General features: G+C 53.6%; 1 protein-coding gene across 1 annotated transcript; it reads right to left on the reverse strand.

Moving 5' to 3' along the window:
- Nucleotides 1–520: 520 nt before the first annotated feature.
- On the reverse strand, nt 521–9,830 carry TMEM11 (transmembrane protein 11). Its single transcript, XM_054161302.1, has 2 exons — nt 9,709–9,830; nt 521–1,173 (listed from the first exon to the last, which is right to left on the reverse strand). The coding sequence occupies exons 1-2, from the start codon at nt 9,771–9,773 to the stop codon at nt 657–659; spliced, it is 582 nt and encodes a 193-aa protein (XP_054017277.1). The 5' UTR covers nt 9,774–9,830; the 3' UTR covers nt 521–656.
- Between the last annotated feature and the right edge of the window lie 1,994 nt (nt 9,831–11,824).

Genomic DNA, 11,824 nt, shown 5'->3' on the forward strand with positions numbered 1-11,824 from the left:
AGGTCTGCGTGAGCTCGCAGAAACGATCACCACCAGGGGAGCTCTCGGGGCGAAGCATCCCCTCGAGGCACTCTGTCAAAGGGGTAACAGTAACAAGAGAGCAAAAGCCTTTGAAATTCTCATCCTTTAATGGTCAATGATAACGTCTGGCTGGTTCTGTGTAATACAATTAAACAATGTACTTAAATGTTCCCCCCTCCCCAACGGAAGAAAAAAGAGAGGAAAAACAAAAAAGGGAAAAGGAAAAAACAAAAAGCAGCTTTCACTGCCCCCCTGCCCCCCACACCCCTTCCTATAGCTTTCCTGCATCAGCATCCTGCTGCTGGATTGGACTCCCATAGCCTAACATACAGCTCTCAAGTCACCACACCTCCACGTCTCAAAGCGTAACAAAGAACTGCTCCCCCCCCTCCCCGGTGCACCATCGATGTGTTCCTTTCCCAAACAACAGCTCCAACCAACCCCAACTCCAACCAACCCCAACTCCAACCAACCCCAACTCCAACCAACCCCAACTCCAACCAACCCCAACTCCAACCAACCCCAACTCCTTCTCCAGTCTCCACTGCTTCTCAAAAGAGGAAAAACAAAACGTTACTGTGGGAGTCTTTAACACGCTTGCCTCGGTGGGTTTTCTCTCTTCCCCCCTGCTGCAGTCATACAGCATAGAGCTCATAGATCTTCTTTACACAGTACACCAGGGCAGCCAGGGCTATCGTGTTGTGCAGTCTCTTTCTGTGCAGGTCGTCCTTCCTCACCAGCACCACGGGGGTGGAGGAGGTGAGCGTATGCAGGGGCAGGCGGGACAGTTTATAGGCATCGTACTCCACCTGGTACTTGCAACAGGGGTCGAACTGCCAGGAGATGCCGTAGAGGGTGCAGCAAGCCACGCTCAGCACCCCGGCAGGCAGGGAGATGTAGTGAGAATAATCTACTGGAAGTGCCAGGGGGGTGAAGAGGCAGGTGGTGCCTGCCAGCACGGCTGTCTTGTGCAGGCAGTTCCCCACGGTGATCCAGCGGGCGGTCTCGTCCCCGATGCGGGTGGGCTCGATCACTATGTACTTGTACTGCGCCTCCAGGGCCTGCTCCAGCTCGTACTCAAACTGGTCCTGAGCGTTCTCTCCGTTGTAGATCTCATGCACAATGTAGCAGTCTGTGGAGGACAAGGTGACCCTGGTAATGGGAAAGGCACAGTTAACACCACAGAGCTTCCAGACCCTCGGGAGAGAAGAACGCCCAAGGTGAGGGCAGCCCCTGGAGGGCAGTCGGCCGCCGCCTCTGCTCCGCAGCAGGCAGCTTTTCAACCCAGCATTCATCTCACCTTAGCTAGTAAGGCCTGCTGGACATGAAGCCATCCCAAAATAAGGCAACACTTTCCCTTACCTTTTTCCTAACTTGGAGGAGCTAGAACATTGAGCAAACAGGATCTGGTTAGCAATCCTGACACACTCCCAGCCCCAGCAGCTTCTCTGGATACCGGGAGGGTCCCAGCTTAGTGACCAGGCTGCATCAGCAACTGACCCACTTGACAAGCTCTCACAGAAAGTAAGACTAGCAGCTCATCCATCACGAGGCACTGGAAGGTTTCAAGAGAGGAGTTGTCTTCAGCTCACTGTGTTTGCTCCCAACACTACCTCCCTTGCCACTGGTGAAGCTTGCTGTCAAGTCCTTCACAGTAGACCCAGCCTAGTTAAGCCAACAAGTATGGCCAAAAAACCCTGCTGGAAGTGTGGGTGAGAAAGGCAGCAGAGCACTCTTAGAGAGCAGCTCACTCCCTCTCCAGAAGGCAGGGTGAAGCAAGGAGCAATGTTTTAACCCAGGCAGGCTTTAAGAGTGAAAGAGGAGCCACTGACTTCACCTTGGAGCACCCTCGCTGCTGACAGGGGACTCACAAGCATTCTACATCCTCCATTTGAGAGGCAGCATTTAGCTAGCAGAAGTCACCTCCCTTTCCACCAAGCCTCTTCTCACACATCAACTCAGCTGCAGCTACACTGATGCAAAACTGCTACAGAAGGGGGTTATGATTGTGTACCTGTGCTGCCAAAGGGTAAACCACCCCCTCTTGGAACAAGGCCCAATCCTCCCTTCTGTGCAGAAGAAAAGAGCCATTTCTGACATATTTGTACTGAACCAGAACAAAACTGAGCACGTGGCCTCCCAGGGATAAAAATATCTAGCAGATTCCTTTGGCAGAAGGAGAACAAAACACACATGTATTTGACCCAAACACAGCAGACAAAACAACCTCAGCCCAACAGCATTTAGACTCCCCTGCCATTGGGATGCAAGGCACTGCTGAGATGGAGAATGAAACCAGTACTTTCTGCTCCCTGAGGACTTGTGTGTGTGCACTGGAAAATAAGAGGGGGGTGGGAAATACACATTCACAAGCTGCTGTTACCAGACATCACTCTTAATGTGCAGCTCCATTCATGCTGCAAAGGGTAAGTGCAGTGGCCATCTGTAATCAAGAGTATTGTTAAATTACAAGCTGTTGCCAGAAGGAGCTGCTTTTATGAACAGTGGCAAACGTATCACCCAGCAGGGCCCAAGAGGCAGCAGCCTTCCTCAAAGCAGAGTAATAAGCAGTTTCATTACAACTCTGGCTGGAATTGACAGAAACTGCAAGGGAAACTCAACTTGCAAGCTGGTTACTGAGTTCTCGGTAGTGCATTTCCCACCTGGCCTCTTAGAATCACAGAACTGTCAGGGCTGGAAGGGACCTCAAGGCTCAGCCAGTTCCAACCCCCTGCCATGGGCAGGGACACCTCACACTGCAGCAGGTTGCTCACAGCCACATCCAGCCTGGCTGCAAACACCTCCAGGGATGAGGCTTCCACCACCTCCCTGAGCAACCTGTGCCAGGCTCTCACCACCCTCCTGGGGAAAAACTTCTTCCTAACATCCAAGCTGAATCTTCCCATTTCTAGTTTTTCCCCATCCCCCCCCAGTCCTATCACTCCCTGACACCCTCAAAAGTCCCTCCCCAGCATTCTTGTAGCCCCCTAAGATTCTGGAATGCCCTTCTTCACGGGTAGAAAAGGAAAACAAGAATCCACCTGAATGCTGCTGTGTGCCAGAGGCCTCTTTAGGGCCACCACCTCCTCAGACATGGTTTGGATAATCATGTTGAGCTATTTCAGCACTGGATGTGGTGAGCTCTGGTGCTCTGGAGTGAACTGGCAAGCATGCAAAGAAAACTGAAGGACAGCACTGTGGAACCTTAGAGAGTGCTAAATCTCTACTATAGCTAAGTATCAGCTGACACAGAGGAGTTTCTAACAAAGAACTAGTTAACCAGGTGATCCCCTGACACCACTGGTAATGGTTTCCCTGAAGACAACTGCTCCAAGTGCAGCTTCTTCCAAATGAGGAACTCCAGTTCCAGTACAACAGACATGCAGAGACCCAAAGTAACTCTGTACACCACCACCACTGATGAAACCACCCTTGCTATGGCACAATGACTTCAGGGACCAGCTGTTGCTGAAAGGGGTTTTCAAGCTGGAAGCTGACCCAGTGCTAACAGAGCCTTCCAGATAAAATGATGATTTCCTACCAAGGAGCACTGTCAGCATTTTCTAACACCTAGGAACTTGCAGTGGCATCTGCAGAAACAGGGAGCAGGATGCAGCTTCAGCTAAGAATCCTGCAGAAACTTGGGAGCAGCACAACAGCCTGGTGACCCTAGGATCTTCTCCCTACCAGCACTGGGAGAGCAAGGGTGAAGCAAACCCCCTTCTTCCCTGCCCATGGGGAACTGGGCTGCTAACTCTAGGAATCAAGTCAAGTAGCTACAGGCCAAGGGATTCCTCCAGGCTCAGCATCAGGACAGGTGGCACCAAGCTGTCAGTCTCATTTCTCCTCACTCAGACCTTGCCTGTTCTTGCCTCTGAGCATTCCTGCTTTCCTTTCACAACCAGAACCACACCACAAGCAACAGCCACCTGTCAAAGGGCAGGAATCCCACAGCCTCTGCCTGGAGGCAGTCCTGTCCATCTCTTCTGGAATTCATTTGGCTCCCCAGGCTCTGGGGCTTTGGAACAATAAAGTCAAGAAAAGCACAACCCTCCTAAGCCAAGACAAGCAGGCCTTAAAATATGTCCTGTTGAAAAGAAAAGTGGGAAATAAATGGCACAAAGGCTTCAGCCCTGATGGAGCCTGGCCCCCTAACTATTCTGTTCCTCCAAATTACTCTTCTAATATGGGATTAAATCTCCCAGTGCTGAAGCTGCCAATGGCAAAATGGGCAACCCAAACCCAAAGAATGACAAACGAGCTGCTCAGACAATAGAAGCACATACCAAGAGGCAGCAGTGCCAGCAGAAAGTCTCCCCTTCCAGAACAGCACACAAGAACTGGCTGCCCCTGCAGGATGGAAAGCTGAGACCTGGTTTGTGTTCAGGTGATATGGAAAGAGGCGCAGCACAGGTGGGCTTGAGGAGCTTTTAGACCTTGCTGGCATGCAGAGCAGGACCGAGAACCTCCCTCCACAGAGCCAATCTCTCCTGACACAGCCTTTCAATTGAATGCAGCAGCTGCACAGGAATAAATCCAGTCAAAGCAACTGGATTTGCTCAAACACTGGAGGCTGTGGAGTCTGCCTTTTGGAGCTGGTCCCCCACCCCCCAGCAATGACAAACAGAACTGCTGAGCGATGCAGCCGACGCCAAGCTGGCATCCACTCCTTCTGGAGTGTGGTCACTTCATAGACCTTCCATTTCACACAGAAGAATGGGAAACAACCAATGTCAGAGAGGATCTAACGCCCCCAAGTCCTACAATGCTGCCCCATGCTCTGAAGCCCAGCAGCCCAGAGCCTGAAAGCAGCTGGCAATATTACTTAATCAAATGAGCTCCCAGGATCTGTCTCCCCAGCCCCAAGAGAGGGCTGCAAGTTACAAAGCTGTTCTGCAAGAACAGTCCTGGACCTCACACTCCAACAGTTCATTGTGGCCTCATCCATACTCCAAACTGGACAATTTTTGCCATGTCCCATTCCTGGTGCCAGCTGAGTGCATGGATGGGGGAATGTGGCAGTGCTCTCAACTATTCCACACAGCAAGATGACAACCATGTTAAATCACTGGTGTGAAGTTAAAGTGTTGCTAAAGCGATGTGAGGAGTCAGTTGTTAACAGAGCTACGACCAGCAGGAGGGGCAGCAGTGTCTGGTTTAGCTATAGGGCAAGCTTCAAATTACATTTGCTTTATCTTCCTAACATGGGAATATCAGAGAGCACTGGGAGAGGGATGCTGCAGCTGGTGGAACAATAGCAACTCCAACAGTTTCCCTGTTGGAGCCCTCAGAGCTGCTCTGTCTCCAGCCTGGAAGCACTCTCCTAGCTGCTTCCTCAAAACAGCAGCTGTAAGGTAAGTTTCCACTGGATAGTCTTTATGGATGGAGAAATAAACACCCTTCTAAAGGAGGAGGCACACCACCACCCCATGTGAAGAGACCTTCAGTTTTGCCAGCAGCCAACTGGCAGAGAAATGAATGAAGAGAAAATGGGGCAGATGAGAACACCCTGGAACAAACCCCAGCATCCTTCCACCAGCAGCCACTTGCAGGGAGAATGTCAGCCTCAGAAGCAGGCTGCCCTCAGCCTAAAGATGTTCCTTGATCTGCCAGCCAAATTTCTGGCAAGGGTTTCAAGACAACCAACTCCCTCAGCTCTGCACAGCGTTCAGAGCCACCACTGGGAACGAATTCAACCTGCACAAAGCACAGGTGCAGGTCTGTGCAAACAACACAGTCCTTTTAAAGCCCTTCCCATAACACTCTGACCAAGTCTGCTTGTTTTCTTTACAAGAACAGCATATTCCTGGTCAACAGCACTGCTCCAAGCACCAAACACACATTCAGATCAACTGAAAAGAGAAGACCAGACTGATTAGAAGTTGAAGAATTGAGATAGGAGAGGCTTGCAGCAGTGTGATAAGAGCCTCCCACCAGCAGCACACACACACACAAATCCAGTTCAGCAGTGCTACACAGGAACTTGGTGCTGGCTGTGCCAGCAGAAAAAAAAAGGGCATTACTGATGGCCAGAGCACACTGTCTGGGGTCATTATTAGCATCTTAGCCAAGCTGAAGTCAATAAAGTCAAGGCATGACAAATTCAGCCACTGAACTCCCCTCCCTCTACATAAATCCTTCTGGAAATGTAGTTTCATTTCAGGATTAAGGAATGAGCTGAGGACTGGCTTTGATTCTCAGTGGAGGAACTCCACCCCCAAGTCCTGTTCAGTGGTGTATCCTCCCATGCAGGAGAGCTCCAGGATACCACATACAGAAACTACTGACCCCTCAGAGATTAAACACAGGAAGAATGATTTCTCTGCTGGATATCCACACAATCTGCCAGTCTCAGGCCATTAGCCAGGCTGTCAGGCCTGCAGCTTTAAGAGGGCCATTCTCAACAGGCTGTCACCAGGCATTACAGCAGAGAAAGAGCAGGAAAAGCATAGCAATAAAGCAAGGTTTCAGCTCAAAAGATGTACCTTAAATACAAAGAGGAAAGAGAACAGGGCAGAAGGCAAGATCTTCAAACAGCCTGAGCGAGGGAAGACTGCACTAAGGAAAACATCACCAGAGCATAACAAAAAACCCCCAACCCTCCAGCCACCAGAGCAAGAAGAGGTGTCAATTTTAAGTCAACTAATGATTAGCCAGGCTAATGGAAACAGGTCAATCATTGCTCTAAGCAAACAGAGTACCAGAAATCCGAGCAGCACAGGTAGTGAAAGGAGAGCTCTTTAAGGGGGCAGAGAAGCCAATCCAAGCAGCGGTGATGACATTAAAGCTGCTCTTTCTGTGAGTTTGTCAGAACACCTCCCAGGGGAACAAATGGCATTCTGTCCTGTGCTCTGGTGGTCACCCTGCTGAATTTCATACAGAACCACCAAGCACAATCCAGTGTCTGTTCTGCAGAAAAAAGTTGTTTTGCTCTACGGATTAACAATTCCCTTCAGAGAGTCTCCATTAAAGACTCTATCCAGAAAGAAGGAAAACAAGCCAAATATTTAGTCAGATCTCTTCGGTGTTTTGAGTGGTTTTGTTTAACCAGAACTGCCAGCTGGAGTTCACAGCCAACAGGCTCGGAAATTGACGTCCTTACATTTAGTCCTGGTGAGGAAAGCACTTTCTGACCATTTACCGACTTTCTTGTCTCAATGAAGTCATTTATGGCAGGATACAGCCTCCACAGATGGAACTGCTAGACTTTAGAGTTTTGTCTTCTTCCAAACTGAAAGCTGCTCCAGTCTACCAGCAGACAGGATTTCATTCACTGCCGAGTCTCCTCACACCACCTCCCAGCACACAGATGCCTTTTAGACTAGCTGGCTGACGAGTCTAAAAAGCTCATTTATGAAGAAATCTAGATCAGAATATCCTGTTCAAAGGAACCTGGCTCCAGACAAGACTCCTGCCCAGCCTAGGAAAACTCTATTCCCTGCATCAAGAGCCCCTGCCATCGTGTGATGACATCAGGCCTGCCAGCACCGCCTCGCACACAACCCGCGCCGCCGGCAGCCAAGCAAGATCGGTAGGTGTGACGTAGGATGAGGCACTGATGGAGGAGAGGCAGAAGCCCAGTCATGAGCACCTCCAGCTCAGGGATTGCAAGGAAGCAGCAGCACCCAGCTGACATCACCTCACACCTATCAGAGGTATGGTCACATTTGCAGGGGGTGCCACCTGAAAGCACCACCACGGCGGTGACGCACGGGGCGGCGGCGCACCTGCGGCTCGGCTCCGTCACCTCCGCGCTCCCTTAGGCGCACTCCTCACCGCCACACAGCAGCTGCAGGGAGTAGCTCGTGTTTAGGAGTCGAGTATCTTTGAGCAGAGGATCAAGAGCAATCATTGCTTCCAAAAAAAAATAATAATCATCACCTCAGACCACAATTGGATTGTTGGGTAGCTCACAGACCAGGGGCTAACAGCTCGCTCTCGAGGCTGCATCGGTTTTCATCCTGCTGGAACAAATTTCACCGAAGTCATTAAGTGCTCCCTGCCATGGTTATTTTCTTGCCTTCATTGCTGCTGGAAGGACAAGGTCTGCCACAGGAAAACTCCCCACTGAAACTCAAACTCCACTGAAATGTGTCCAGAGAAGGGCAACAAAGCTGGTCTGCAGCACAGCCCTGTGAGGAGAGGCTGAGGGAGCTGGGGTTGCTTAGCCTGGAGAAGAGGAGGCTCAGGGGAGACCTTCTTGCTGTCTACAACTACCTGAAGGGAGGCTGGAGCCAGGTGGGGGTTGGTCTCTTCTTCCAGGCAACCAGCACCAGAACAAGAGGACACAGTCTCAAGCTGAGCCAGGGGAGGTTTAGGCTGGATGTTAGGAAGTTGTTCTTCCCAGCAAGAGAGATTGGCCACTGGAACGTGCTGCCCAGGGAGGTGGTGGAGTCACCATCCCTGGAGGTGTTTAAGAAGAGCCTGGATGAGGCACTTGGTGCCATGGTTTAGTTGATTAGATGGTGCTGGGTGATAGGTTGGACTGGATGATCTCGAAGGCCTCTTCCAAGCTGGTTAATTCTATTCTATTCTCAGCTGTCTGGGTGCAGACAGCTCCAGCACTGTGCCCCTGAGCTCGGTGGTATTCTCAGTTGTTTAAATAAGCTACACTGATGCAGTAATTCCATCGGCTCTTCCAGTTCAATTACTTTAGGATCCCCTGAGCACAGACAGCATTCCTGCCACTCACATTAACGCCAGAAGGTTAAGGGTTACTTGTGGCTCTCCTCAGCTACGTAGATTCGACGCCAGGGAAAAGAACACTGCTGAACTACAGCAGGGGAACAAACGAAGCAAAAACCACGGCCAAAATCAAGAGGGCTATCAGGGTCGCTAGGCAAGGCAACGAGACAGAAGAAAACGTCTCACAATAAAAATGCAGCAGCTTTCGGCAGCTGCTGGTTACATCAGTCAGCCCCAGGGCAAAACCAGGAAAACGCCAACGTAAGGAAACACAGGAATTAACATTTCAAGTAGGTAAGGAACCGTGCACACAGATTTTAAAGCAGCTCAACAAGATTTTCCTCTCTTCCTGCCGTTTTAAAGTTATGATTCCCAAACTTCTACAGCTCCTCTGCGGGCAGTTCCGACATGTCTCGGCTGCTCCTCCGCCCTGACGGAGGCGAAGGGGAGAGCGTTCGAGAGCTCTGTGGGAACGCCGAGGCGGCGATCGCCGCCCGCCGCCACAGCCCGCCGCGGATCGGGGGAGCGCGGCGGCTCCGCGCTGACCCCCCAGGCGGGCGGGACCGCCACGGCCAACCCGCAGAAAGAGGTCACCCTGGAGGACTCCTCGCTGCCCTCACTGCCTTTAAAAATAGCCGTGGAAGGAGCCTCCCCGGGGCTGGCCCTCCTCCATCCCGGCCCCGAACGCCGCATCTCCGCGGCAGGAAAGGCTGCGGGCCGCGCTGACCTTCCCCAGCCCCACCGGCCTCCTCCCGCTCCCCATCCCGCCGCCCGCCCACAACAGGGAGAGCGCCGGCACCGGAGAGCCTCTCCGCGCCAGCCGCACCTCAGAGGAGCCGCGTCCCCCACCCGCCCTGCCGGGCCACGCTCCCCTCAGCGGGGCCCCCGCCCTTGCCGCGGGGTCGTGGGGAGCCCCGAGCGGCTGCAGCCCGCCTCCTCCCGCTCCCCATTCGCCCGAGACCCCCTAGCAGCTCCACATTCTCCGGCCCGGCCACAGCTCACCTCTCCCGGCCGCCACCACTATTGGTGCTGCCGGGGCCAGCGCGCCTCCTTCCCCACGCCGCCATCTTGGAGACACTCGGCTCGCAAATGTCTCCGCCAGCGGGCCCCGGGCCCGCCGCGCTGCACGACGGGAGATGTAGTGCGCAGGGGCCGACGGAAGAGCGCGGCGGGCGGGGCCGGGCCTTCTCTCGGGACTACAAGTCCCACAATACCCCGCGCCGCTTCCCCTCCGCGGGGGTCGCTGGGAGCCGTAGTCCCCTCTTCGGGTGCGGGGGTGTCCAGCGGGGAGCGGGGCGGGAGGGTGAATGGAGGCTGCCGTCACCAGCGGTCGGTTGCGGAGAGCAGAGCGGCTCCGCCGCCCCTGGCTCAGCCCCTCCTCCCGGTCTCTTCCGCCGGCGTGCCCCAACGGGAGCGGGCCGGGCGTGGGAGGAGCGCGGCGGCGAGTCCCGGCCTGCCTCGCGGCCGCGCCATGAGGGGGTGCGGCCGGGGATGCGGCCTGCGGGCCGGGCCGTAGCTGCAGGCAGAGCCGGGTGAGGTTTTGCTGAGGGTCAGCAAGTCCTTCAGAGCCTGAGTGTTGGCTTGTTTTCCTGCTCGCAAAGAAACGCCATCTCTGCTCGCAGGTGGAGGAGGGCTGGAGGACCTCCCGGAGGAGAATGCACTCCGGCGGGACAAGCTTAGCCCCTTTAATCAGTTCTGAAACTCGAGCAGGGGATGGGGAGACTCCATCACTGCTGCATCTCTGGGGAGCAAGAACAGTTCCCAGCCCAACGCTTCACTAGCAAATGAAATGCAGCTTTGCCACTGGTTTCCCAACACCAGTCGATGCTGGAGGGTTTGTAGGGCTTCAGACTCTGGCCCTGGGGCTATTCCCCACCACAGCAGGGTCACCCAAGGGGACCTGTACCAGGATGCTTGGATGGTGTATTCTCAGAACCCTTGGGCCTACCCAGGTTCCATCTCCCAGTTCCAACACCTTCCAGGAAAGAAGCCTTTTTCTCTGGGGTTGTTTTTTTTCCCCTTAACAAACAGCAGCTCCCCGTTCTGCAGCCTCCCCGTTTTGTGGAGGTAGGTTGTGCTGCCAGCTGCCCTGGGCAGGACTAGTCTTTCTCCAGCCTGACAGTGCACATCAGAAGAGAGCAGCACTATCTTTACATCTCCATTCCTAGAAAAAGCCTCTTTTGACAACATTATTTCCAAGTGATGTAACCGAAGAGAACAAACCCACGGCTGCCACCAGCTCCCCAGGCATGGCAAGGCTGCTCCTCCAGACCACAGGGCCCCTTCCCTGCAGCCCTTCTCAGCCACCGTTTGGGGCTCAGCTGTTTTGGTGAAGGTAAATGGTGCCCTGACAGGAGCAGGCAGCGTTTGGGAAGCGTGCCCAGCCTGGCTGAACGTGCAGCTGAGCGGCTGCATGGCAGGCACAGGCTGGAGCTTGGGACAGGCTGGAGCTTCGGACTGTCTGGAATGTGGAATGTAAACAGAGCACGTTACCAGCAACAGCCCAGCCTCGTACTCTAAGCCAAACCTACCCTGCTGGCCCTTGGGGGCTGCAAAACCCACGCTCCTGCCTGCTCGGATTGCAGCCCAGGGGCCACTTGTCACTTGTCGTGTTGGATCGAATCAGAACTGCAGAGGCTGTGTGCCCTTCTCCCTCCCCAGCCCTGGCAGTTTTAGCTACTGAAACTCAACCTCAGCCTCTCTAGCTTGCACCCAGCTTTAGGAAGTGACACAAACATGCTGTGCTTAGAGTCCAAGAAGAGCTGGGGCCGTGCTCTCAGGGCTGAGGCGTGCTGGCCCCAGGAGGGAAGCATCTTGTGTTCCTCTGAGTCACCTGCCTGCCTGCTTTGCTCTGGCCAAGCACCGCAGGGGGGGGCTCCACCAGCTACTTAAATGGTTTTGTGCCTTAATGTTTTCACATATCTTAAGCAAACGAACACAAGGGTTGAGTGTCTGCTCACCTTGCAGGACAACTCCCAAAGACTGGTCTGAATTCTCAAGGCAGGACTGGTGAGTGTGAGCAGGGATGCATCAGCCAGCAAAGGAGAGGAACCAGCTGTGACTCCACTCACCCCAAGCTCCAAGCACTCATCATGAGGTCAGTCAGCCCTCTGACCTG

The sequence above is a fragment of the Dryobates pubescens genome, chromosome 4 (genome assembly GCF_014839835.1).
Source record: "Dryobates pubescens isolate bDryPub1 chromosome 4, bDryPub1.pri, whole genome shotgun sequence".
Classification (NCBI taxonomy): Eukaryota; Metazoa; Chordata; class Aves; order Piciformes; family Picidae; genus Dryobates; species Dryobates pubescens.